The 27,509-nt window shown below is 45.4% G+C and overlaps 1 protein-coding gene across 1 annotated transcript in view; it reads right to left on the minus strand.

Annotated features, from left to right (window-relative positions):
• The window catches only part of itpr2 (inositol 1,4,5-trisphosphate receptor, type 2), a 308,708-nt gene that overhangs the window by 99,729 nt on the left and 181,470 nt on the right, over window positions 1–27,509 (minus strand). The window contains exons 22-30 of the mRNA XM_059987723.1: window positions 25,439–25,641; window positions 20,764–20,881; window positions 15,995–16,046; window positions 13,386–13,551; window positions 10,765–10,932; window positions 7,935–8,024; window positions 5,687–5,815; window positions 5,452–5,574; window positions 726–926 (exon numbers count right to left, since the gene is read on the minus strand). Coding sequence (XP_059843706.1) covers window positions 726–926; window positions 5,452–5,574; window positions 5,687–5,815; window positions 7,935–8,024; window positions 10,765–10,932; window positions 13,386–13,551; window positions 15,995–16,046; window positions 20,764–20,881; window positions 25,439–25,641 — 1,250 coding nt within the window. The remainder of the gene's footprint in view (window positions 1–725; window positions 927–5,451; window positions 5,575–5,686; window positions 5,816–7,934; window positions 8,025–10,764; window positions 10,933–13,385; window positions 13,552–15,994; window positions 16,047–20,763; window positions 20,882–25,438; window positions 25,642–27,509) is intronic.

Raw genomic sequence — 27,509 nt, forward strand, 5'->3', positions numbered from 1 at the left:
TCCCAAACCCAGCTACGCAGCCCCGCCCTGTAAAAACCCCGAGCTACAGAAATTCCAAAGACCTCTTCTCAGGGAGGGGCGGATCTTCGATGATGGGGGCAACTTGAAAGACTGGTCCAGGACAGGACTCTGGTCAGCTGCTATCTGTGTCCTATGCCCCTGTACAGTTAAGTAAGCATGGTGCAAAATGTCACATGCCACCAACAGGAGGCGCCATTAGTGGGCTGTTAAAAGGAAAAGTGAGGTACTGTTCCAAGTACGAGCCCTTCCTACTGAGATGTAACCGTCACTAATGTCTGGTGATTAGGGAATCAACTACTCAATATTGTAAGTAATTGATCCCAATACATGACCCAAAACTGCATAACTCTACACAGAACAAATGCTGTATTCATGAAGCATGATTTATTCTGAGTACATATTCAGAATAATTCATGTGAAGTACTTCAAAGGTTGGGATTTTTGCATGCCAACTGTAACTAGGTGAGCAAGCAGTTGATCTTATTTTTAATCATTAAAGTAGCCTTTGTCGGGTCAGGATATTGGACAGGACAGCTCCTGCACCCACTGAGGTGATGAGGTCTGAACTGAAAGTTAACTAGTTAACATTTGCTCCACAGATTTCCAGCACTTAGAAATGAAACCTACAGTTTGGGGTCTATTTCATTGCATGCAGCCCACACTGTCACACTGTTTCCAGTGTATTTTATCAGTTGTGCAGTTACCTCAGTCATCACCATATCTTGGCACTTCTTCACATACTTCCCATCTGCTTTCACGATGGTCTGCAGGAACTTCAGGTAGAGCACGTGCCGGCCGTGTGTCTCGATGCAGTGTACAAAGTGCTGGATGACCCTCTCGTTGATCTCGTTGCAGAGGTGGTAGTTGTTCAGAAAAATGTGCCGCATGGTTTCTGCTTCCAGAAGCTGTTAACACAAAAGGTGGGGGGGGGGGGGGGGACAACATTCAGTGTCTGTGACAAAAGAGAGACTGTTGGAAACACACTCATAAAGTGTCGGAAGGTCAGGAGGTCTTTCTCATCCTGATGAAATGTGTCGGCCCGAAGCATCGACTATTCATTTTCCTCCATAGATGCTGCCTGACCTGTCGAGCTCCTCCGGCATTTTGTGTTTGTAACTCCCTCAGGATGATGCTTGGGTAGCTGGACAGGGCAATGGCCGATTAATCCTGATCGGTCCGATTCATTTTGGGAGGAAGAATAAGGCCAATACATACTCAATGAATGGTAGGGTCTGAAGGACAGAGATTAGCTTTATTTCTCACGTGTACATTGAAACGTACAGTGAAACGCATCATTTTGCATCAGATCAAATCAGTGAAGATTGTACTGGGCAGCCTGCAAGTATCGCCATGATTCCAGCACTGACAAAACAAGGACACAATTCACTACCCCTAACCATAGGTCTGTGGAATGTGGGAGGAATGTGCAGACTCCTTACAGACAGTGGCAGGAATCGCATGCCCGTTTTACAGCAGTCTGCATAAAGCGTAGTGCCTTATGGCGGAGAGCTACCATGTCAGGTCAGGGAATACTGATCTCCCACCTGGTACTTATCCCTGCAAGCGTAAGTGCTACACCAGTCCCTACACCTCCTCTCTTACCACTATTCAGGGCCCCAAACAGTCCTTCCAGGTGAGGCAACACTTCACTTGTGAGTCTGTTGGGGTAATCTATTGCATCTGGTGCTCCCGGTGCAGCCTCCTCTGCATTGGTGAGACCCGACACAGATTGGGGGACCGCTTTGTCGAGCACCTCCTTCAGGATCTCCCGGTTGCCACCCACTTCAACTCTGCTTCACATTCCCATTCGGATATGTCCATCCATGGCCTCCTCTACTGCCACGATGAGGCCAAACTCAGGTTGGAGGAGCAACACCTCATATACCATCAGGGTAGTCTCCAGCCCCTTGGTATGAACATCGAATTCTCCAACTTCTGGTAATTCCCTCCCTCTCCCTTCCCCCCTCCCACTTTCACTCTCTCTCCTCCTCCAGATGCCTATCAACTCTCTCATGATTCTGCCTTCTTCTACTACCCATAGTGCTTTCCCCTTACATTCCTTCTTCACCTCTCCAGCCTATCCCCTCCCTGCTTCCCCTCCCTCACCCCTTGATCTTTCCCCTTACTGGCTTTTCACCCATCCCCCACCTTCTTTATAGGGCCCCTGCCCCCTCCTTCTTCAGTCCTGACGAAGGGTCTCGGCCCGAAACGTTGACTGCTCATTTCAACGGATGCTGCCCGACCTGCTGAGTTCCTCCTGCTTGTTGTACGTGTTGATTTGACCCCAGCATCTGCAGAGTACTTTGTGTTTAGGAAATACTGAGCCCTTGATGTAATGTCCAATAGATGCCTGAAGGTGGCAGTACAGGCTGATAAAATGGGAAAGGCATGCGGGATCTAGGCTTTTCTTCACCAAGTCTTATACAAGGCAAGTTCTTTACATGAGCAGGTGCCCAGATCGGACTGCCGGGGTAGTCGGGGGAAGCACACAGAATGGTGGCATTTAAGAGGCTTTTAGGTAGACCACGAGTATGCAGGGAATGTCAGGATATGGATCAGGAACAGGCAGGAGAGGATCAGTTTCATTTGGCGTCATGGTTGCCATGGACATTGTAGTTGGCAGGGACGTTGTGGGCCAAAGGGTCTCTTTGTGTGCCCTGCTCTACATTGTAATCTCAGAGCATAGGGATGGTACAGCTTTTAGAAGACACTGATGAGGTTACAGATATGGGCCACACTATGGGAAGGACATGATTACTGTGCAGAGGGTGTAGAGGAGATTCACCAGAATGGAGCACTTCAGTTATACACAGAATGTAGAATATTACAGCACAATACCAGCCCATTGGCCCAATACATTGTGTCGATAGTTTAACCTACCCAAAGATCAATCTAATCCTTCCCTCCTACATAACTGAGGCGAGAAAATCTGCAGATGCTGGATATCCGAGCAACACACACAAAATGCTGGAGGAATGCAGCAGGCCAGGCAGCATCTACAGAAAAAATACAGTTGACGTTTTGGGCTGAGACCCTTCGGCAGGACTGGAGGGAAAAAGCTGAGGAGTACGTTTAAAAGATGGGGGGGAGGGGAGAGAGAAACACTGGGTGAAAAGTGAAACCTGGAGGGGGAGGGATGAAGTAAAGAGCTGGGAAGTTGATTGGTGAAAGAGACAGAAGGCCGTGGAAGAGGGAAAAGGGGGGAGGAGCACCAGAGGGAGGCTATGGGTGGGCAAGGAGATAAGGTGAGAGAGGGAAAAGGGGATGGGAAATGGTGAAGGAGAGGTGGAGTGAAGGGTATTTCCGGGAGTTTGAGAAATCGATATTCATGCTATCAGATTGGAGGCTACCCAAACGGAATATAAGGTGTTGTTACTCCAACCTGTGTGTAGCCTCATCACAACAGTAGAGGAGGCCATGGATTGACATATTGGAATGGGAATGGGATGTGGAATTAAAATGGGTGGCCACTGGGAGATCCTGCTTTTTCTAGCAGATGGAGCATAGGCGCTCGGTGAAGCAGTCTCCCAATCTACATCGGGTCTCACTGATATACAGGAGACCACACTGGGAGCACCGAACACAGTATATGACCCAGACTCTCAGGTGAAGTGTCACCTCACCTGGAAGGACTGTCTGGGGCCTTGAATGGTGGTGAGGGAGGAGATGTAGGGGCAGGTGTAGCACTTGTTCCACTTACAAGGATAAGTGCCAGGAGGGAGATCGGTGGGAAGGGACGAATGGACAAGAGAATTGCGTAGGGAGCGATCCCTGTGGAAAGCAGAAAGTGTGCGGGGGGGGGGGAGGGAGAAGATGTGCTTGGTGGTGGGATCTCACTGGAGATGGCAGAAGTTTCAGCTAATTATGTGCTGGATGTGGAGGCTGGTGGGGTGGTAGGTGAGGACAAAAGGAACCCCATCCCTGGTAGGGTGGCGGGAGGATGGGGTGAGAGCAGACGTGTGTGAAATGGAAGAGATGCAGTGTTGATGGTGGAGGAAGGGAAGCCCTTTCTTTGAAAAAGGAGGACATCTCCTTCACTCTTGAATGAAAAGCCTCATCCTGAGAGCAGATGCGGCAGAGACAGAGGAGTCAAGAGAAGTGGGAAGCATTTTGCTTAGTGATCAGCAGTAGGCCAAAGAACCTGTGCTGAAGAATTGGTTTAGTTAGGTGTTTAGTTACTAGTTTAACTAGTTTGCCACGACATCGTGAGCTGAAAGGGCCTGTTCCTTTACTCTGTGGTTTCAATAAGCTTTAAAGTTTGCAACACCTCAAGAAGCTTCATATCCAAAGTACTTAGACAACTGCAGAGCAGGAAGTTTTGTGGCACAGCATGATCCCACAAACATATGACATACGTGGCCAGGTGTCTATTTTAATAAATCATAATTAACCGAGACATATTATTGACCAGGGCACCTCTGTATTTCTTCAGGCAAGGTTCTGCAGCCCATCCTGACAGTGTAGATAACATCTCAGTTCAACAAGAAGAAAATGCTGGAAACACTCAGCAGCCTGAGCACCATCTGTGGAAAGGGGAACTGTTAACATCTGGGGTCTGCATGGCAGCCCAGATTTCTCTGTTTCCACTTCAGACTACTAGCATCTACAGTTCTGTTTTGAGTTTCCCCTCCGTTTACCTGCAGGAAGATACTTGCCAGTGAAGCATTGAAGTCTCTAGTATGAAGTTGATTAATTTGGTGCAGATTATGGAATACAACGCACGCTCTCTGAATCGAAGGACATGATGATGGTCACAAGACTACAGCAATGGACATGCCAGCAAAGGGTAAGCAGTCTTCGCAGGGGTTGTAAACACAGCAGGTTCAACAATGCAGAGCAACAAACACAAAATACTGGAGGAACTCAACCGGTCAGGTGGCAGCTATGGAGAGAAAAACACAATTAGTGCTTTGGGTCAAGATCTTTCATCGAGACTGGAAAGAAGGGGCAGAAGCCATTTTGAGGTCAGAGGGCACAAGCTGGCTGGTGATAGGTGAAATCGGGAGGGGGGGATGTGGGTATGTGAGGGAGGGGTGGATAAAGTGAGAAACTGGAAGAGGTGGAAGGAATCTAATAGGAGAGGAGAGTGGACCATGGGAGAGAGGGAAGGGGGAAGGGCACCAGAGGGATGTGATGGGGTAAGAGGGGAGCCAGAATGGGAACTGGAAAGAGAAAGAAGGGGGAATGGGGAGAAATTACCCAAAGATAGAGAAATCAATATTCATGGAATTAGGTTGGAGGCTATCCAGACAGAATATGAGGTCTTGCTCCTCCAACCTGAGAGTGGCCTCATTGTGCCAGTAAGGGAGGCCGTGGGCCGGCATATCAGAATGGGAATGGGAAGTACTGTGATAGAAGACAACATGAAAGTTTTCACTGCACCTTTCAGTAGCTGACAAAGATCACATCTGACAGAATGCTGGTACTTACACCGGGATTGAGGAACAAGTTGAGGTGCTTATGGAGGAGGGCCTGGTTCTGTGGATTTCCTGCACAGAAATTCTGCACAAATCCATGGGCCAGATTCATGATTTCGATCATCTTGGCGTCTATCTGCAAAATGAATTTAACACTGATTTGTATCATTTTTCCTGAGGAAAATCCCTACCTGTAACATTCAAATTCTGAGTGCCTTGTGGCTGTAGACTCAAAGCTCCACGGTTACCTTCTCATACGGGATCTGAAGGAGGTCCAGCACAGCGGTGTGAGCTCCCATGTTCTTCAGGAGGCGTTGCTGCTGATTCCGGCTCCTCCGCGCACTCTGTACACACAGCTTACTGAGACGGAGCAGAATCTGCAAAGAACAAACCAGGGAGGCCGTCAGGCTCAGACTGACCAACTGCCAAGAGACTGCTGTGACAATTGCAGAGGGGATGTCAATGCGAGCCCCAGCATCTCTTTAACACTGCAGAGGGGATGTCAATGCGAGCCCCAGCATCTCTTTAACACTGCAGAGGGGATGTCAATGCGACCCCCAGCATCTCTTTAACACTGCAGAGGGGATGTCAATGCGAGCCCCAGCATCTCTTTAACACTGCAGAAGGGATGTCAATGCGAGCCCCAGCATCTCTTTAACACTGCAGAGGGGATGTCAATGCGAGCCCCAGCATCTCTTTAACACTGCAGAAGGGATGTCAATGCGAGCCCCAGCATCTCTTTAACACTGCAGAGGGGATGTCAATGCGACCCCCAGCAACTCTTTAACACTGCAGAGGGGATGTCAATGCGACCCCCAGCATCTCTTTAACACTGCAGAGGGGATGTCAATGCGACCCCCAGCATCTCTTTAACACTGCAGAGGGGATGTCAATGCGACCCCCAGCATCTCTTTAACACTGCAGAGGGGAAGTCAATGCGACCCCCAGCATCTCTTTAACACTGCAGAGGGGATGTCAATGCGACCCCCAGCATCTCTTTAACACTGCAGAGGGGAAGTCAATGCGACCCCCAGCATGTCTTTAACACTGCAGAGGGGATGTCAATGCGACCCCCAGCATCTCTTTAACACTGCAGAGGGGATGTCAATGCGACCCCCAGCATCTCTTTAACACTGCAGAGGGGAAGTCAATGCGACCCCCAGCATCTCTTTAACACTGAAGAGGGGAAGTCAATGCGAGCCCCAGCATCTCTTTAACACTGCAGAGGGGATGTCAATATGACCCTCAGCATCTCTTTAACACTGCAGAGGGGATGTCAATGCGACCCTCAGCATCTCTTTAACACTGCAGAGGGGATGTCAATGCGACCCTCAGCATCTCTTTAACACTCAGCATGTGAAGAAAGAGAAGTTGCATTCTTTGGAGTTGAGAAGAACGAGGGGCGCTCTTATTGAAAGTGTCTGGCTATTCAGGGCATGCCTTCTTCTCATTACTACCATCAGGGAGGAGGTTCAGGAGCCGAAGATGCATCATGACAGTTAATGATCAGCTCCTTCCACTCCGCCATCACATTTTTGAATGATCCATGAACCTATGAAGTACCTCACTATTTTGCTGTTTTTGCACTATCTATTTTTATATATTTCTTATTATAATTCAGAGCAATTGCATTGTATTCCCACTGCAAAACAACAGATTTTATTTATTTTATTTGGAGGTACAATACAGTAACAGGCCCTTCTGGCCCAGTGACCCAGGCCACCCAGTGACCAATTAACCTGCTAACCTGTCTGTGGACAGTGGGAGAAAACCAGAGCACCCGGAGGAAATCCACACCCACATGGGGAAAGCGTACAAACTCCTTACAGACAGAAATGGGACAACTTTCACGGCGTATGTCAGTGGTAATAAACCTGATTCTGAGATGTGAGAAGGGATTTGACCGGACAGATTGCTGTGATGGTTCCACAAGTGGGAGAATCTCGAATGAACATTATACTCGGTTTGAGTGATCATGCAGAGGAGGGAGATAAACCTCTGAAAGATTGGGATTTTCTTTTTTATATATTTCTTATTATAATTTATAGTATTGTACAGTATTACACTGTACTGCTGTGACAAAACAACACATTGCATGACAGTCAGTAATGACAGACCTGGCTCTGATTCCGTTACTGAGGCCGAAGCGAAGCTGGCACAGGAGAAGGTAAGGCCTGGAGCAGATTGGCCACCATTATACTAAATGGAGAGGTAAACTTGGGCCTCCTCTAGCTCATTTCTCCTTTTGTGCTTCTGTTCTTAAATACTCACCCGAATAACTCCCAGGCGTGAGTCCTGCCTGAAAGACATTCACTACTTGAAAAGGCTTAAATAGTGAACTTCCAGTGGACACTGCCCAGTCCAAACAACCCAACACCAGGATTGAAAGGAAGAATTAACTCAGCAGAATGGGCAGTGTGAGCTGGAAGGGAGTCACGTCACAGACAGTTACCCCTGAAGAAAGGCAGCGTTGGGATGCTGTCAATGTTCACCCACCTCCTTCACAATCTTGTAGTTATTGCTGCTGTTGCTGTCTATTTGTGGTTTTTTGTTGCCGTCTTGTACAGGGCTCAGGATTCCCGGATCCTTGAAGGTTAAAAAAAATAGAAGGAATCAAGGTTACTGAGTCAGGGAAACAATACGGTTTAAAATTGTTTACAATGGGTCTTTCCAGCTCAACAAAACTGTGCGTCCCAATAACACCCAAATGACCAACTAGGCTGTACACCTTTGGAACGTGGGAGAGCACGGAGCACCCAGAGGAAACCTGGACAGGCAAGGGGAGAATGGAAAACTCCCTACAGACAGTGGAGGAATTGAATCAGGGTCCCTGGTGCTGTAATAACATTGCACTAACCGTTACAATGCTGTCTCACGCCCCAGACCTAAAACAGTGAACTTGGCAACTCAGTTCCATGGAGCTGTAGACAGGTATGACCCATGTAAGGAACGACACTGCGGAGGCAGTTACCAACACGAAACCCCACCCTGACGAAACTTACCTTCAGCTCGATCAATCAAACTGTAGACAGGTATGACCCACGTAAGGAACGACACTGCGGAGGCAGATACCAACACGAAACCCCACCCTGACGAAACTTACCTTCAGCTCGATCAATCAAACTGCCGCAAATTAGCATTCTTGTTCTTTCTCTGGGGTATATCACTCATTCCATTTACATCTGATGATGCAAATTCATGTGTTGTCAGTCACTTACAATCTATTTAGTTATTGAGATACAACGTAGAACAGGCCCTTCCGCCCTTCAGCAGCCCCCGTTTTAACCGAGCCTAATCACTGGACGATTTACAATGACTGTGGGAGGAAACCCACGCGGTCACGGGGAAAACTTACAAACTCCTTACAGGCAGCTGTGGGAATTGAACCCGGGTCACTGGTACTGTAAAGCGGTGTGCTTTGTACATGCCACCCAGTACAAAGTATTCCATTGGGAATTGGTTTATTATTGCCACGTGAACTGAGATACAGTGAAAAGCTTCTGTCTGCATGCCATCCAGGCAGATCAGTCCAACATAAGTTCATCGAGGCAGTACAAAAGAGAAACAAAAGGGATAAAACAAATTGCAGAATATGGTCAGAAAGTGCAATGCAGGTACATAGAGTTTGGGTAGAATGAGAAATCAAGAGTTCATGTCTATGGTACAGGAGCTTTTTTTCCAAGAGTCTTAAGAGAGCAGAAACTATCCATGAGGGGACATCAGTGATTGAATAAAAGAGGGCTCAATGAAATGTGAGTGCTTTTCACAAAGGCACACAGATATATGGGCTTACTGAGGTTCAGTGAGTGGGCAAGAGGCCAGAGTTTCAGGTGAGAGGTAGAAGGTTTAAAAGGATTTTGAGGGTTGTTTTTTTTTAACTTGAAGATATATTAATATTTGAAACATATTACCACACTGATATTTAATTTGGCAGATGAACTATAATGCAAAAAATGTGAGGTTTGTCTTTCTGGACAGAGAAATATAAAAAGCAAGTTAGTATCTAAGTGGTTTGAAACTGCAAAGCATTGTCATATGCGGGGCACAAAGCAAGAAATTAAAATGGTTACTGGAATGTCGACCTTTATTGCAAAGGAATGGAGTATAAAACTAAGGAAATGTAGATGTAAGCTATTTGCCAGGTGCTTGTGAGACCACATCCAGAATACTACCTACAGTTTGGTCTCCGTACTTAAGAATCCTCATTGGAGTAGTGTGGAGAAGGTTTGTATGGTTGATCTCTGGGAAGAAGGTGTTAATGTATGAAGCAAGATTGCATAGGTTAGGCCCATACTCAATGGGATTTAGAAGAAAGAGAGATGACTTTATTGAAATAAAGTCTGACTGGGTGACAGCTGACAGGATGTTGTTCCCAGTGAGGAACCAATACAATTGGACAGTGTTTAAATCTGCAGGTTTTTGCCCCAATCTTCATTCCAACTAAGTTCTGGATGCACAATGTTTAATATTAAAGGAGCAACACACACACACACACACACACAATGCTGGAGGAACTCAAAGGGTCAGGCAGCATTTATGGAGGGAAATGATGTTTTGGGCTAAGACCCTTCATCATGACTATTGATGAGTTTACTTTCCTCTATAAAAGTTGCCTGGCCTGCTGAGTTCCTCCTGCACTTTCTGTGTGTTGTTTGTTTGTTTATGTATTTATTGTGATATCATGTGGAACAGGCTATTGCACATTCCACAATCCATGGGGAGGATGAGCAGAGTCCTTACAGATGTTGTCAGAATTGACTCAGAAGCACTAGGCTGCGATGGCGTTGTGCTAACTGCTACACTACCGTGGCACCAGATTGCAGTCTCCTTTGTGTCTCGATGTAAGACCAATGGTGCTGTTTCATTAACTAAACTGAAAATAGGCAAACCACAAAAAATAACCACACCAACCACTAGATAAACCAATTTAAAATGGTGGCAACTATGTTAGAAATCATCTTCAGGCTACAGTTATGGATAGCAAACAGTCTCCTAAAATAAAAACAAAAAACAGAACCAAGGGATATTTTATTAATGTATCAGACTACCCTCAAAGGTTCCAGGGGCAGTTAAAAGTGGTCCAGAAATGATCACAATTCATGAACAAACAGGGAAGCAATGATTCATTTAACCTGTAGGTTGGGCCGGTTTCATGAAAAGCCTAGATCACTCTTATACCGCCATCAAAAAATAGTCACAGATGCTGAAGTTGTTTAGAGGAAACTTATACTTTAAATGTTGCAGCCATGACATTGCATTCAGGCAGATCACAGAGAAACATCCACCCCCGCGGGACGAGAACACCAGGCCCAAATTGTTAACAAACCTCGGCCTTCACATCATCTGCTCCTTCAGCCTGGTTCTCACTGCTGCTATAATTCCCTTTCTTCTCCACCCATAACTCGGATTTTTCCACTGTGAGGCGTAGCAAGTCCAAGTCAGCTTTGATCTGCTTGTAGTTATCCACATCCTGAGAAGAGACAAGTAACTGGACCTGGAACACAAGAAGAAAGACTGTGAATACCGTACCGTATACATCAGGCAGTAGAACATTTCTGTGGTTGTGATCAGGTTCCAGCCCCAAGGCCTGACCCCTCCCAATCCGCATTACTTCCTTTGGACTGAGAGCCCTCTGGGAACTCCCCATTCCCTCAGCTCCAGCTTCACGCAAGTCCCAAACATCTTTCAGCCCCAAGCTGGAAGTGAAGCTGTCAGCTGCCTGTGACTCAATTCCACAGTTTCTTTCCCAAACTCTCATCTTTCCAACACTTGCTTTTTCATCTTCTTGCTGGGAATTTGGCATGGAATTTCCTGTCGTGCCCTACATGACTTCTGCGGGACATTATTCTCCCTGCAATGGGAATCAGAAAGAGACTTTTCCTAAGTTACTCTGGGAGAGCCCTCTGTTGGCTCTGAGACAGTAAGACATAGGGTCACAGAGTCATAGAGCACTACAGCACAGAACAGGTTCTTTGGCCTATCAAGACCATGCCAAACTATCGTTCTGTCTAGTCACTTTGATCCACTCCTAGACTATAGTCCTCCACACCCCTCCCATTCAAGTACTAAGTATTGGTTATGCCATTCGGCCCATCTAGTCTGCTCTGCCATTCAATCATGCTTTTCCTTGGAGAACGAGGTCTTCCCTCTGCAGAGCTGCGCTGGGGGGGGGGGGACCCTATCAGATGAGCTGCTTACTTGCCCATTTATCTCTAGGAGCATTCCACTGACCCTTGTGGCTACTGTAATTCCACAGGTGTATCCATCTGACTCCCTCACTCCATCAGCTCAGACACCCTCCCCTACCCCTCCTCCAGCTGGAGTCATTCTTTCCCCAAATCTACCTCTGATATGCCCCCCAATCACCTTAATATGCACTCTCATATTAGCGGTTCCCACCCTGGGAACAGTCTCTGGCTATCCACTTGATCTATGCCTCTTATCGCCTTGTACACCTCTATTAAATCATCTCTCATCCTCCTTTGCTCCAAAGAGAAAAGCCCTAACTCGCTCAACCTGTCCTCATAGAATGCTCTCTAATCCAGGTAGGATCCTCGTAAATCTCCTCTGCATCCTTTCTAAAGCATCTAAATCCTTCTTATATTAATACAACCAGAAATGAACACAATACTCCAAGTGTGGCCTAACCAAAGTATCAGGCCTGCACATTCAGATTCCTTCCAGTCTCCACCAGTTAACAGGAGTTATCCACAGTCCTTGTTCACTCATTTGAAGCAACCAGCCACAACCAGTTGCTCCTAGTCTTCCGTTACCTTGTTGCCTGTGTGAGTTTAGTATCCGTTCTGTCTTGTTTTGTGGCCCCTTGAGGTTTGCTATTTTGCAGTTGATCATTAAAGTTGACGCTCACCACTAACTCATCTCAGCAGCTCTCCTTTTGGTCAAACCTCCTCTCCATTTCCCTGACACCAAGGCTTTATAGAGCTTCAAACACAAAATACTGGAGAAACTCAGCTATGATCATAGGTGCTGCCTGACCTGCAGAATTCCTCCATCAGTTTAGGTTTTTCCTCTGGATTGCCAGCATCTGCAGAACGTTTTGGATCCAGGGTTTTATAGACCTGCAACATTACCTCACACTCTCAATCAATCCCTCGACTAACACACTATACGCCTTCTTAACCACCCTCGGTGATGTGGATCCTCTCACATCCCAAAGACGTGTGAATTCATGGATTAATTGGCCACTATAAATTGTCCCTAGTGGGTAGGTGAGTGGTAGAGTTAACAGAGAGTTGATGGAAATGTGTGGAGAATAATATGGAATGTCGTTATTAGTCAAAGCAAGAGTCAGGAAGTTATGTTCCAGCTTTATAAAACTCTGGCTAGGCCATATCTGGAGTATTACATTCAATTCTGGTTGCCAAATTATACAAAAGATGTGGAGACTTTGGAGAGGGTATACGTAGAAGAGATTTACCAGCATGCTGCTTGGATGAAAAGGCATGTTTTGTAAGGGGAGGTTGGACAAGCTCAGTCTCTGGAGTAGCAGAGGCTTGAGTGAAAACCTGATAGAATTGTATGAAATTACAGGACATCTGGTATTATGAGTCTAGTACCAGAGGGCATGCATTTAGGGTGAGAGGGAATAAGTTCAAGTGAGATAAGTAGGACAAGAGAGTGGTGGGTGCCTGAAATACACTGGAAGCCGATACGATAGAGGCAGTTCGATAGGCACATTAGTGTGCTGGTGAGTGGACATTTTGTAGACAGACGTGATTAGTTTAGTTAGGTATTTAAATACTGGTTTAATTAATTGTGGGCCACAGAGCCTGTTCTTGTGCTATACTGTTCTATCTTCTACATTGTAGTGCAGGACTGGGTAAATGGGGGCAGATTTAGTGTGCTTCTGTCCTATACCACTCTAGGACCAGAAATGGAGAAGGGGGATGTAGGAACTGCTGTAAGTATTTAAAGAGGATTTTGTACCTGTTTGAAAGCCTGGAGGAGCTCCGCTCTTTGGCTAAAATGCTTGAAGAGCAATTGTAGTGCACCGGACACGAGAGGAGGATAGTCATGCATGATCAGGTGGACAAGGACTCGCAAGAACGTCCGCCCCCCTTCATCATCCAGTTCCACCGAGTTCCTCTCCTGACTGCAGAGAGAGACAGCATATCACCAGGAAGCTCAGGTCATTCTTGAGAACAATGAGACTGGAGCTTTAACAGCTGCCTCCTATTCACACAAGTAGCGGAAGAGCCACCATTACCAGTCCACAGCTCAGGTAATGATGTGTCGGAGTACAGGAAGGAGATAGGGAGCATAGTAACATGACATCATGGCATCCCTCAGGGTCAGCAAAACAAATCGTCTGCCCATTGGCTTCAGGGCGGGTGGCGGGTGTCTGTGCCCTTGCTCCTGTTCCCATCAGTGGTGCTGAAGGAAACAGGAGCTTCCATCAAGGTTCAAACCTTCAAGTTCCTGGGAATGATTATCGACAACAGCCTGTTCTGGTTCAGCCATATGGACAGGAAAGCTCACCGATGCTTCTATTCCTTCAGGAGGCCAAAGAAATTTGGCTTGTCCTTATTGACTCTTACCCATTGTTATTGATTCCCATAGAAAGCATCCTATCTGGATGCATCACGGCTTGGTACAGAGTCTGCTCTGTCTGTGACCGCAAGAAATTGCAGTCATGGACACAGCTCAGCACGTCATAGAAACCAGCCTCCCCTCCATGGATTCTACCTACACTTCTCGCTGCCTGAGTAAAGCAGCCAACAGAACCAAAGATTCCACTCATCCCAGACATCTTCTCTTCTTGCCTCTCCCATTGGGCAGAAGGTACAACACTACCACCAAGCTCAAGGACAGCTTCTATCGCGCTGTTATAAGGTCATTGAATAGTTCCCGGGAATGATAAGATGGACTCTTGACCTCCCGATCTAAGGTGTTATGATCTTGTGCTTTACCGTCTATGTGCAATGCACTTTCTCTGTAGCTATTACACTTCATTTTGCATTCTGTTATTGTTACACTTTGTTCTACATCACTGCACTGTGTATGATTTGAACAGTATGTAAGACAAGCTTTTCACTGTGGTTTGGTACATGAGACAATAACAAACCTTGTAGGGAAGATCGCTGCCAATGTAAACACAGTGAGATTGCATAAACAACAATGGGATCAATGGCAGGGAGGCCACCTTTACTGCGCAGGTTGCATTAGACATAGGGCCTTTAAAATGGCTTCACCCTACATCCACCCTGCGAGAGATGCTCAGGTCTGGGTTTAATTACATTAACCCTGCCAGAGTACAGCCCTCTTCTTAGAGCGCAGATTACATTTGAACCCCTTCAACCCCGACCTTCCGCCTGAGAGGCGGGGGCGGTGGTGATAAATTGACATGACACCTAATGGTCTTGCAGGGGAAGGACTCACCTAAGCCATGGCTTTGTCAGGAGGGGGGCTGTTGGCTTAACAGCGTTGATTGATGTGGCTGGTAATGATTCTCTCTGTAAGTAATCATGAAGACAGAAGTGGTCGAGTGCAACACGAATCCCACTCAACAACAGCTCATGAGCTGTGGGTGGGTGGGAGGTAGAACTGCTTATAGCCACTCCGGTTGTGATGGGAACAAACTCAGTGCTTGTTGTTACCTTGGAAAAATCTCCCAGCTGTAGAGGGGACAGTCAGCTGAGTGGGGAGAAGAGGTGGGGATGGAGCAGCTCCTGTCAATCGACACCCGGAGTCTGCCCACCCTCACCGTGTTCTGGCCCCAGTCACAGCACAACCCACACCCTGCCCTCCAGCCCTGCTGGGCAGCCGCTCCTCACCGAGCTGTGGGGTGAGGCACCAGTGGGCAGGGTGGTCCCAGATCGGTGGGGCAGCAGGATTCCACATTCAGGGTTCAAGCACAGCCTGGAAAGGGGGTGTCCTTAAAGTGTCAGGGAGAGGGGCTGCACCTCAGAGTGGAGGAGCAAAGTATTATAATGAACAGCTCTAGCACTAATTGGGGATCAATGTACCCACATTTTAACATGATGGGTTATAAGAAAGAAAACAAGGCACGTTTACAAATAAATTATTCTCAGGTTTCCAGCCAGGTACAGATATTGATTTTAATCAATATTTTGATGACAAACTCTGCTGTCTTCATCAGGAATGATATCTAAGTGTGTCTAGTCCAGTGGTATTTATATCCCTGTAATCAGTCCCTCCTGACTGGTTAGTCCGCATCCAATCCAGTCTCCGTTGTCCCACCTTGTTTACAATCGAATTCCAGTTCTTCAAGCAAGACCTTTGTGCATGTTTAATTATCTGAATTACCAATTTATTGCTACCACAGGATAAGGAAAAGGATATGTAAGTCCTGAGTATATGTGGTCATGGAAACTCGGCAGAGGTGAATTGGCAGGTTGCTTTGCCGCTTTCCCGGTGATGCTGACGGGAACACAAATGAATGGAGATATAAAAGACTCCTGGCAGCATCACACGGGCTCTCCAGTCTCATTGTACCAGCACCAGAGTAAAACGAAACAGAAATTGGCTTTTAGACATACAAGGTTAAACAAAAACCACATGGGAATGGCTCCTACCTTCCTGCAAACATTGTCTCTGCCTGCTCTCCGATAGCCTCCAGGTCTGGCACTGTACAAAATAAAGCACAACTTTACAGGTGGTGACTGTGAAAAAGGTCAGACTTCATCACCTCCCTATCTGTGAGAGCATGAGAGGTGGTGATGAAACCACAGGGTCTTCGGAATTTGGTGGGACAGATGCAATATTGGATCGGTTGTCTGTTTCTCACCACACCTCATGCCCAAGTCACCCCCACCCCACCCTCCCGTCCACACCAATTTCTTCCTCTGTGGTGCCTGCTCCTACTTTACTCATCGATGCTTATCCCCTTTAATCAAAACTTCTGCATTTTGTGCTTCACTTTATCATCAGAAAGAAATTGCACCCTCACTAAAGATTAAGAGATTATTTTTAAGAGAGTGGCTTTTTCATTGTCACATGTATATCTAAAGATCAAAACATACGGTGAAATGAGTCATTTCCATTAATGACATACACAGTCTGAGATGTGTGGGGGCAACCCTTATGTGACACTATAATTCTGACACTAACACAGCAGGCCCACAACTCACTAGCCCTAACCGTGCATCTTTGGAATGTAGGAGAAAACTGGAGCACCCAGAGGAAACCCACGCGGTCATGGTGGGAACTTACAGATAGCAACGGAAATTGAACCCAGATCACTGCCGCTGTAACAGTTAAGCAAAACTTTTTGCCACAAGCCACCACTATTTCAGAATGCTATCAAGCACACACAAATACACTCACCATTGTGTGATTAAAAAGAAAGCTTGTTTAAGAGTTCTGAATCACTATCTACTCTTTAATTTTGTGCATATCTCAATTACAGTAGTTCCTAAAACATTCTGCAAAGTTTTACAAACCCAGATGTGCAATTTCATGCTGCCAGATTCCGCCTCATACATAGAAACTCACCATCTCACAGCGGACATACCAAGTCACTCTAGACTCAGCTGCTCCACTCTGCTGAGATTTCACTCTCAATTTGACTTACTGTCCAATTCCCCATTGACTTTCCCCCACCTGAACTTAAGGTAGAATACTCCCCAACTTCCAGACAAGCGCTGCTCCTAAGGCACAAGCACCAGGGGCAAGGCCATCCACCTGACAGGTACCCCTGTTCACTGTGTTAAACACTCAGTCCATTAGCAACCTCTCACTGTGGCTACAGCATGACTCCATAATGCTTCTTCCCTGCACATCCCAAGCCAGTGATGTCCGACACTGAGGTCGTCACAGATTGATTATTCTTCCAAACTCCCCAGGTCACAGCCACCCATCTCTATCATTACAAGATCAACACAGTTCAACACTTCCCGAACAGCTCTGGGGGAGCTCCAGCAGTACCCGGGCCCAGAAGACAGAACAGTACAGGCCCTTCAGCCCCCCTTGCTTTCATCCACATGCAGAGCTAACCTTCCATCCCCAAGTGAAATATCACTCAAAACTTCACCCTACCCAAATGCTGGCCAAAACAGGTTCTGGATATTAGTGATGGTTCATTTAAAGTGCCCCTATTGTACCTATGTCTACCACCATCCCTGCCAGGGTGTTCCATGCACCCTTCACTCTCTGTAAAAAAAAATTACCACTGACATCCTCCCCATACTTGCCTCCAGTCACCTTAAAATTTAGCCCCACCCCACCCTGATATTAGCCGTTTCTGCCCTGGCAAAAAACCTCTTTTTGTCCTTTTGATCTATGCCTCTTATCATCTTGTATACCTCTATCAAGTCACCTCTTAACCTACTTCAGAGAAGCAAGAGGTCTGGGACAGGCTGCTAAATAACATATTTTACGTATGCTTTGAAAGGGAGAATAAAGCTACACTTGTGCGAATCCTTGCAGTATCTGTTGACCCTGTGACTGTCACTCAGAGTCCAATGTCAGAACATCTTTAAAGATGGTGAACCTTCACAAGGTGTCAGGCCCTGGTAGTGTATCTGGTAGGGTTCTGAAAACTTGGGCCCACCAACAGACGGGAGTGTTCAAGGACATCTCCAATCTCTCTCTGCTGCAATTGGAGGCTCCCACCTGCTTCAAAAGGGCGACAATCATACCAGTGCCCAAGAAGAACAGGGTAGGCTGTCTCAACGACAATCACTCAATGGCACTCACATCTACCATAATAGAAATGGCTAAAATCAACTCCTGCATAAGCAGGGACCTGTACCCGCTGCAAACTGCCTATCACCACAACAACGGATGCAGTCTCACTGGCTCTCCACTCAGCCTTGGATCACCTGGACAACAGCAATACCTTCGTCAGGTTGCTGTTTATTGATTACAGCTCAGCGTTCAACACAATCATATCCTCAGCTCTAACCAACAAGCATGAAAACCTGGGCCTCTGCAAATGGATCCTTGAGTTCTGGGCAGATCAGAAATATCATCTCCTCCTCGCTGACTGTCACAGGTGCAGCTGAGGAATGTGTGCTTAGCCCACTACTCTACTCTCCCTACACATGCTGTTGTGTGGCTAAGCACAGCTCAGGCGTCATCAATACTGTACGTTTGCTGGTGACACGACAATTGTTGGCAGAATTGAAGACAGTGAGGAGGAGGCGTACAGGAGCACGACAGAAAAGCTGGTTAAGCAGTGTCACAGCAACAACCATGCACTCAACGTCAGTAAGTCCAAGGAATTAATTGTGGACTTCAGGAAGGGGAAGTCGAGGGAATATACACAGTCCTCATCAAGGGATCAGAGTGGAAAGCACGAGCAGTTTCAAGTTCCTGGCTGTCAACATTTCTGAGGATCTATCCTGGGCCCAACATATTGATTCAGTTACCAGGAAGGCACGACATTGGCTATACTTCATTAGGAGTTTGAGGAGAATTGGTATGTCACCAAAGACACTTGCCAAATTTCTACACTGAAGAGCATTCTAACTGGCTGCATCGCCATTGGTTATGGAAGGGCCACTACGCAGCACAACACTGCTTCTTCCCCTCTGCTATTGGACTTCTGAATGGACAATATACCCAAGAACATTACCTTTGTATTTTTTCTCTTTTTGCACTACTTGTTTAATTTATTTCTATCTACTGGTTATTGTAACTTATAATTTTTCTTATTATGTATTGCAAAGTACTGCTGTTGTAAAACTACTTTCATGTGATAGACCAGTGAGACTGAACCCGATTCTGATTCTGATAAGAGGCCCACACTGGCTGTCATAGGACCACACAGATAAGAAACTGTTGTGTGCAGTTCTGGTCACTGACCTACAGGAAAGATATCAATAAGATTTAAAGAGTACAGAGAAAATTTACAAAGTTGTAGCCAGGCTTTGAGGACCCAAGTTTTAGGGAAAGGTTGAATAGGTTAGGACTTTATTCCTTGGAGCAAAGGAAAATGAGGTATACAATATTATGTGGTGTACGTGCAAGCAAGGTAGAGGTGGCACCATGACAAGGTCCTGTTGTCCCTTGCTGACACACTGGAGCAGGACAGGTGTAAGAAGAGTCCGGCTGGCAAGGTTGGCATGAACGTTGCTGTCTGTGCTGGGCCTTGATGAAAAGAACAAGAACCAAGCAGCTCGCAGGATGGGGAGGAAGCAGAAAGAGCCTCTTGCTGGATAAGAAGCAGGTGAGAGGAGTTGAGCTCAAAGTCAGGAACAGAAGGGCAGTAACTTGGCCACCACTGCTGACCCGCCAACTGGAGAGTGCAGTGGTTAAGGGTCAAAATGCACTATGAAGGTTGGGCACCACCTGGTGGCATCTGTTCCTGGCCAAAGACTATGGTTACCTCGTCAGGTAACTGAAGGGAGCACCCTGATGTATGATGCAAGTGAGAGGCATAAACATAAGCAAGCTTTTCCACTGAGATTGGGTGAGAATAGAACTAGAGGTCAAAGGTAAGGGTGAAAGGTGAAATATTTAAAGGGAACTTGTTCACCCAGAGAGTGATGTTGCTGTAGAAGGAGCTGCCAGTGGAAGTGGTAGATACAGATTTGATTTCAACATTTAAGAGAAATTTGGAGGGAAGGATTGGACTCAGCAGATAACAGGTCGGTGCAGATTAGATAGGCTGAAGGGCCTGTTCTATGACTCTGTAACTCCAAACTTAAGCTGCCTTCCCTCGCCTCATCTCCACCCTAATGACAGGATCACTAGGTGCAGGAACCTTGGCAATTTTGCCCACAGCACAAGAATGAAATTAAAGACACGCTGGCCTGGGTCACCAATCAGCCCCACAAATGGGGTGGGGGGGGGGGAATTAAGGAGCAAAATGAAGAGGTGGAAGGGAAAGAAAGAGGAAAGAAAAGAAGGCATGGGGAAAAGGGGGAAACAGAGAGAAATTAAGGGCTATTGAGGACTGGCAATGGAGGGTGCTGTAGGGCAGACAGGCCCTGACAGTGGTGTTGCAGTGAGTCTGGTATCAGAGTGTAAGGATCATCGGCCTGCCCGGACGCTGACTGACCTGCTGGGATATTTATAGCACTTCTTGTTTTCATTATTTTGGCACAAAGAGAGACCTCATTACCACTGATTAGAAAAACAGACAGGTCGCATCAGCCACATCTCACAGACAAGGCACTTTGTGCAATGTATACCTCTCACTGCCACTTAGAAGTTTACATTCCTTGTAAACTTGGCCTTCACCAGTAAATAAACTTCTTAGTTCCCTGGCGAGCTTCCCAAGGATACAACAGAAGGCCATCACTTGCTGTGATTCACCCTCAAGTAAACCAGAAGATGTCATTTGTAATTCACTCTGATTGCAGGTTTAACACCACAGTTCAGGGTGTGTTTCACTCACCTGTAGTCTCTGTCGGTGAGCTTGTCAGGGAGTCAGAGGAACTACTCTCTCCAAATTCCTTCTTGTAGATGGACAGCATGTAGGAGATGCGATAGTCCAGTCTGACACTAAGAATGAACTGAAGAGCAAATCCTTGTTTATAATCATAAGCAGCGTAGGGATAGAACACGGCAGGACTCTAGTTAGATAATGAGATTCAATATGTTCAGATTTATTTTTAATTCAAAATAAAAACCATTAATCTGCTGTAACTAGAAAATATTTATTCCTATTATCTTGAAATTTCTTTAGCCAGAGAATCTGTGGAATCCATTGCCATGGACAGCAGCAGAGGCTAACATTGCATATACTTAAAGGGGAAGTTGATTAGTCAGGACTTCAAAGGTTACGGGGAGAAGACAGGACTATGGGGTTGAGGGGATAATAAATCAGCCACGATAGAATGGCAGAGCAGACTTGATGGGCTCCTATATCTTATGGTCTGAATCTCCCAAAACTCTCCCACACTCCACAGCAACTATTTGCATTTATTCATTTGTTAAAACAACCACAAGTCATGGCTTCACGCCAGTGAGGTCAAATCTTACAGACTTGTTAGAGTAGTTTAAGGAGGTGCCGAAGATGATTGATGAGGGTAGGGAATAGATGGTGTTTACATTTGTAAAGTATTTTACAAGGACCATAGGCCAACTTGATAAAATTATGAAATGCATAAAGAATTTTTTTTCTCTGGATAGAAATGTCAAATACTAAGGGGCAGAACTTTAATGTGAGAGGGGGAAAGTTTAAACTCGATTTGTGAGGCAAGTTTACTTTACACTGAGAGAGGTAAGTGCCGAGAGTGCACGGCCAGAAGAAGGTAGTGGAAGCAGGTACAATAGAAGCATTTACGGGGAGTTTAGACAGGCACATGAACAGGCAGGGAGTGGAGGGATATAGACTATGTATAGGCAGATGGGACTGGTTTAAAATGACATCATGTTTGGCACAGACACTGTGGGCCATAGGTCCAGTTTCTGTGCCGTTCTGTTCCATGAAGTGTTATGGGACAAAACTGAACCGTATATAGCAGGGGTTCCCAACATCGTTTATGCCATGGACCCCTACCACTAACCAAAGAGTCTGTGGACACCAGGATGGAAACCCCTGATTTATAGTTATTTGGGGAAGTTCTTGGGAAACTGCAAGGTCTAAAGATAGGTAAGTCACCTCGACTAGATGTATTGTGCCCCAGAGTCCTGAAAAAGCTGGCTGAAGAAATCACGGAGGCATTAGTAATGATCGTTCATGAGTCACTAGATTCTGGAGTGGTTTCAGAAGACTGGGAAATTGCAAATGTTACTCCACTCTTCAAGAAGGGAGAGAAGCAGAGGAAAGGAAACTATAGACCAGTACTTTCAAAGTGAATCCTATAGGCATTGTGAATGTAATGTTCTGGTATCACTGATTTCTCCAGGTAGTCCAAACCGATACACTTCCTGTGCTCATTGATGCAGGTTTCCACCGTATGTCCCGTCTGGCCCACATACACTGCTGTGCATTCACGGGAGTTCTGTAAACGCCTGCTGATCTAGGTACCAGGTCTTCTCTGACCCGCATAAGTTGTGACTTGAGCTTCCTTACGGGTTTGTGGATGATATTAATCCAGCATTTCTTCAGGATCCTGCAGATTCTTCCAGAAACCATGCAAGTATAGGAGCAATCAGCAGTAGCAGAACACTGCATTCGCAATGAACACAGGATTGATTCTGAACACACAAAACTACCATGCCACACCATTGGCTTTTGGGATCACTCGGTAAAGGAAGCCATTGAAATAAAACTAGAGGAAAAGAATTTTAACACAGATGAAGATCTCGCTCAAAGTAAGAACTGGAATTCAATTGTAAACAAGGAGGGAGAGCAGAAACCTGATGGGATGAGGATTACCCAATCAGGACAAACGAACTACAGGCATATCACTAGACTAGACACATCCAGGCATCAACCCTGAAAAAGATGGCATTTGTCAGAACCAAGTTTGTCAGTTATAATTGATACCTATAACCAGCTGGAAACCTGAGAAGAGTTTATTCATTATAGGCCAGATAGTCTGACCTCAGTGGTTAGGAAGATGTTGGAGTCGATTATTAAGGATGAGGGTACTTGGAAGCACATGATAAGATAAGCCATAGTCAAGGGAAAATCTTGCCCAATAAATCTGTTGGAATTCTTTGAAAAAGTAACAAGCAAGATAGTCAAAGGAGAATTGGTAATGTTGTGGACTTAGATTTTCAGAAGACCATTGACAAGATGTCACAAATGAGGCTGCTTAACAAGTTATGAGTCTATGATATTACAGGAAAGATTCTAGCATGGATAAAGCAGTGGCTAGTTGGCAGGAGGCAAGGAGTGGGGATAAAGGGAGCCTTTTCTGGTTGGCTGCTGGTGACTAGTGGTGTTCTGCAGGCATCTGTGTTGGGACCAATTCTTTTTACATTATGTGTCAACAATTTGGATGATGGAATTGATGGCTTTGTTGCAATGTTTGCAGGTGATATGAAGATAGTTGGAGGGTAGGTAGTTTTGAGAAAGTAAAGAGGCTACAGAAGGACTTAGACAGATTAGGACAATGCACAGAGAAATGGCAGATGGATACAGTGTTGGGAAGTGTATGGTCATGCACTTTGGTGTAAGAAATAAAAAGGCTGACTACTTTGTAAATGGAGTGAAAATTCAAAAACCTGAGGCACAAAGGGACTTGGGAGTCCTTGTGCAGGATTCTCCAAAACGTTAATTTGCAGGTTGAATCTGTGGTGAGGAAGGCAGTACAATGTTGGCATTCATTTCAAGAGGACCAGAACATAAAAGCAAGGATGTAATGTTGAGAATTTATAAAGCACTGGTGAGGCCTCACCTGGAGTATGGAGGGCAGATTTGGACCCCTTATCTTGGAAAGGATGGGCTGAAACTGGAAAGGGTTCAAAGGAGATTCACAAAAATGATTCCAGGGTTAAATGGCTTGTCATATGAAGAGTGTTTGATGGCTCTGGGTCTGTATTCACTGGAAATCAGAAGAATGAGGGGTGGCCTCATTGAAATCTATCGAATGCTGAAACGCCTTGATAGAATAGATGTGAAGAGGTTGTTTCCAATGGTGGGAGAGTCTAAGACCAGAGGACACAGCCACAGAATAGAAGGGCACCCTTTTAGAATGAAGATGAAGAGGAATTTCTTTAGCCAGAGAGTGGTGAATCTGTGGAATTCTTTGCCACAGGCAGCTGTGCAGACCAAATCTTAATGTATATTTAAGGCAGAGATTGACAGATTCTTGACTGGTCTGGGCATGCAGGGATACGGGGAAAAGGCAGAAGATTGAGGCTGAGCTGAAGATTAGATCAGCCATGATGAAATGGCAGAGCAGACTCAATGGGCCAAATGGCCTAATTCTGCTCCTAAATCTTACAGTCTTATGGTCTAAGGGTTGTAAGTAAATAAAGGGATGATGAGATGTCGAAAGGGTCAGGGAAAGAATTCCAGAGGCAATAAAGACATGCCCAATGAAGGAGGTTGAGGCAAGCAGGAGACTAGAATCACAAGAGCATAGGGCTATTGAGAGGGAAAAGATAGAGATTGATAGAGTAAAGAGGGATCTGAAGAGAGCTGAAGTTGTAAAATTGCAAGGGAGCTGGACTAGAGGTTGATGCACGTACGGTGCAGATGTAGGGAGATGAGAGACGTAGTCCAATGTGATATCACCAACCTGCAGATGCAAGGTACATGAAATCATGCAGTGGCACCGCACTATGGATGCAACACTGTTAGTCGGGTACATGCACATTATCATCTCATTTACTTGTATGTATGTGGGAAGATCTAAAAACAGGGAGTCACCAATGAACCCAACAAGAAACCGTCTGTGGGAACAGCACTGATGCACGCTTGAGGACGTTAGCTGAGCACATGATGCAAAAGAAATCATAACAAGCTGACAGAGAGACGGGTGAATGGAGACTCCATAGACCACTTGTGCTAGATAATTCTATGCATTCCAGAATCAAAATCACATTTATTATCACTGATTAGGTGAAATTTGTTGTTTTGCAGCAGTCGTACAGTGAAAAGACATAAAATTATTCTAAATAAATAGTACAGAGATAAAAAGAATAATGAGGTAGTGTTCCAGCAAGTAACTAGTTTTCCTAATTATTATTTACCTGTTGTACTTCAAGTTGCCTTTATTGAATTTGACTGAATAGAAATCAAGCCCTTAGCCCTCAAGCCTGTTCCAACATTGAGTAAGATCACGGTTATTCCATTCCCACCAACCTGTAACCTTTCACATTCTTTCTCATCAAGTACCTACCGGTATCTCCCTCTGCCTTGAAAATATTGAAAGACTCTGCTTCCACTGCCCTCTGAGGAAGAGAATTCTGAAGACTCACCAGCTTCTGAGAGGAAAAATGCTGCCTCATCTGTGTTTTAAATGGGTGATGCCTTTTTTTAAATAGTGACTCCTCAGTTCTGTAATCCCCCTCAGGAGGAAACCTCCTCCCCACTTCCATCCTGTCAGGATTCCTCAGGATTGAACCTTCTCCTTATGTGGTGACATTGCCTGCTATGAGGGAACATGCTGCCAGATGCTGACACTTTAAACTGGGCCAGTTAAAATGGAATTCAACTATCAAAAGCGCACCTGCAATATCTCGATTATTTTCAGCTTTGTGTCCATAACGGTCACGTCCTCATTTTCTGAGGTTTGCACTTGCTTCGCCTGCCCACTCCTGGATGGGGTGTCGTGTCCCTCCCCCAGAATTCCAGGTAAGAGAGACCCTCGGCTCAGAACCATCTGCGTCATCATCTCTCCCACTCCGTGGATTGTCCTGATCACGTTGTTCCCTGAAAGGTGGCACACAAGAACACTTTGTTTCAACCAAGGTAGCTTGCCTTCTGCCAATCTATTGGGAGCCCTTATTTACAAAAGACAGGATTAAATATATAGATGCTCTGAAGATGAAACAATTGGTTATTAGGGGAAATAAATAAATATACATATTAAAGTTATTACGAATTCCATGGAGCATGTGGAGATCTTCCAACAACCAGGCATTCTTTCTTTCTTTCTTTCTTTCTTTCTTTTTTTTTCTATAGGGCAGTTAGTGGGGAGGGGTTAAGGGGAGGGGGTAAGGGTTATATATATTGTTTTTTCATACTTTGTAATCATTTAAAAATGCAATAAAAAAAGTTTAAAAAAAAACAGAGGTCTGCCTTTATCAGTATCAGAATTATTATCACAGACTTAGATGATGTTAAATTTATTGTTTTGCAACAGCAGCACAGTGCAAAGGCATAAAATATCTCTAAATTAAAATATAAATAAATAAAAACACAAATATAAACAAGTGGAACCAAATAAAATGATAACAGAGTTCACGGACTGTTCAGCAATCTGGTGCTGGAGGTGAAGAAGCAGCTTCTAAATCATTGAGTGTGGGTTTTCAGACTCCTGTACTGCCTCCCTGATGAGAAGAGGGCATGCCCTGGATAGTGAGGGTCCTCAGCGGCAGTGAGGCCCCTTTACTTTCATTTCAAGAATGGAATCAAAGGGAATTAGCCCATGAAACTGAAGGATCAGGCCACGGGCTATGTGAAGCAGTTCTGCTGTTGCTCCTGGTGAATCAGTGAGCGAGGCCAGAAACAGGGACAAATCTATAAGCTCCCATTCAATACACCGTTTTGGAAACTCAGTCACTTGGGTAGACAAAGCTTTCAATGAGAGCAACATGTGTTACTCAACTCCTTTCCCATCAACCAAATGGCAACTGGTCTCACGCTGATTATTTTATAGGTTAATTGTTATCAATGGGGTTTTATTTCATATCTCTAGTCCACAACTCTTTTTTTTCCCGTTGTCTTCCCTTTGTGCTCTCAGCTCCACTTTCTTGTTTGATTTCTGCTCTTGTGACATTCAATAAGGTGAACATAAGAAATAAGTTTTATCCTTCATCCTTGACTTGTGAAGAAACTTGAGGTCACAGAAGCATCAGGATCCAACAATACTTATTTTGAAATGCAGGTAGATAATCATCTAATTTAACAGCAAATGCTACACCAGCAACTATTTTCCTTTCAAAGGTTTTTCTCATTATACTTGGAATACTTCTTTGTACTGTTCCCTTGTCTTTTTGTGGGCTTCTGTAATTTAGAAGCTGGAAAGAATGCAGAGAAAAATTATGTAGATGTTGAATAAACTCTTCTCAGGCTTCCAGCCGGGTACAGGTATCAACTTGGTGGCAAACTCCGCCATCCTCATCAGGGATGATGTCTAAGCATGTCTAGTCAGAGGAATATATAGCCTCATCTTCTGCTCCTCCTTGACTGGCTAGTCCTCATCCTGTCAGGTTTCTGCTCTCCCACCTTGTTCATAATCGAATTTCAGTACTTACTTAAAGCAAGACCTTAACCTTTGTTAAAATTCTTATCCTCTGGTTTTATTTCAATGGCTTCCTTCACCAGGCGGTCCCAAAACACATTGGCGCCACACTGTAGTTTTGTGCCATCAAAGTCCATCCTATGGCCATTGTGAATGCAATGTTCTGCTACTGCTGATTTCTCCGGGTATCCCAAATGGATTCACCTCCTGTGGTCCTCGATATGGGTTTCCACCATGCACCCTGTCTGGTCGATATACACAGCTCTAGATCCTTACGTGGACGTTGCCAGGATTTCAGGGGACTGGGTTATGGAGAAAGGTTGAGCAGGCTAGG

Source organism: Hypanus sabinus, chromosome 13 (assembly GCF_030144855.1).
Source record: "Hypanus sabinus isolate sHypSab1 chromosome 13, sHypSab1.hap1, whole genome shotgun sequence".
Lineage (NCBI taxonomy): Eukaryota > Metazoa > Chordata > Chondrichthyes > Myliobatiformes > Dasyatidae > Hypanus > Hypanus sabinus.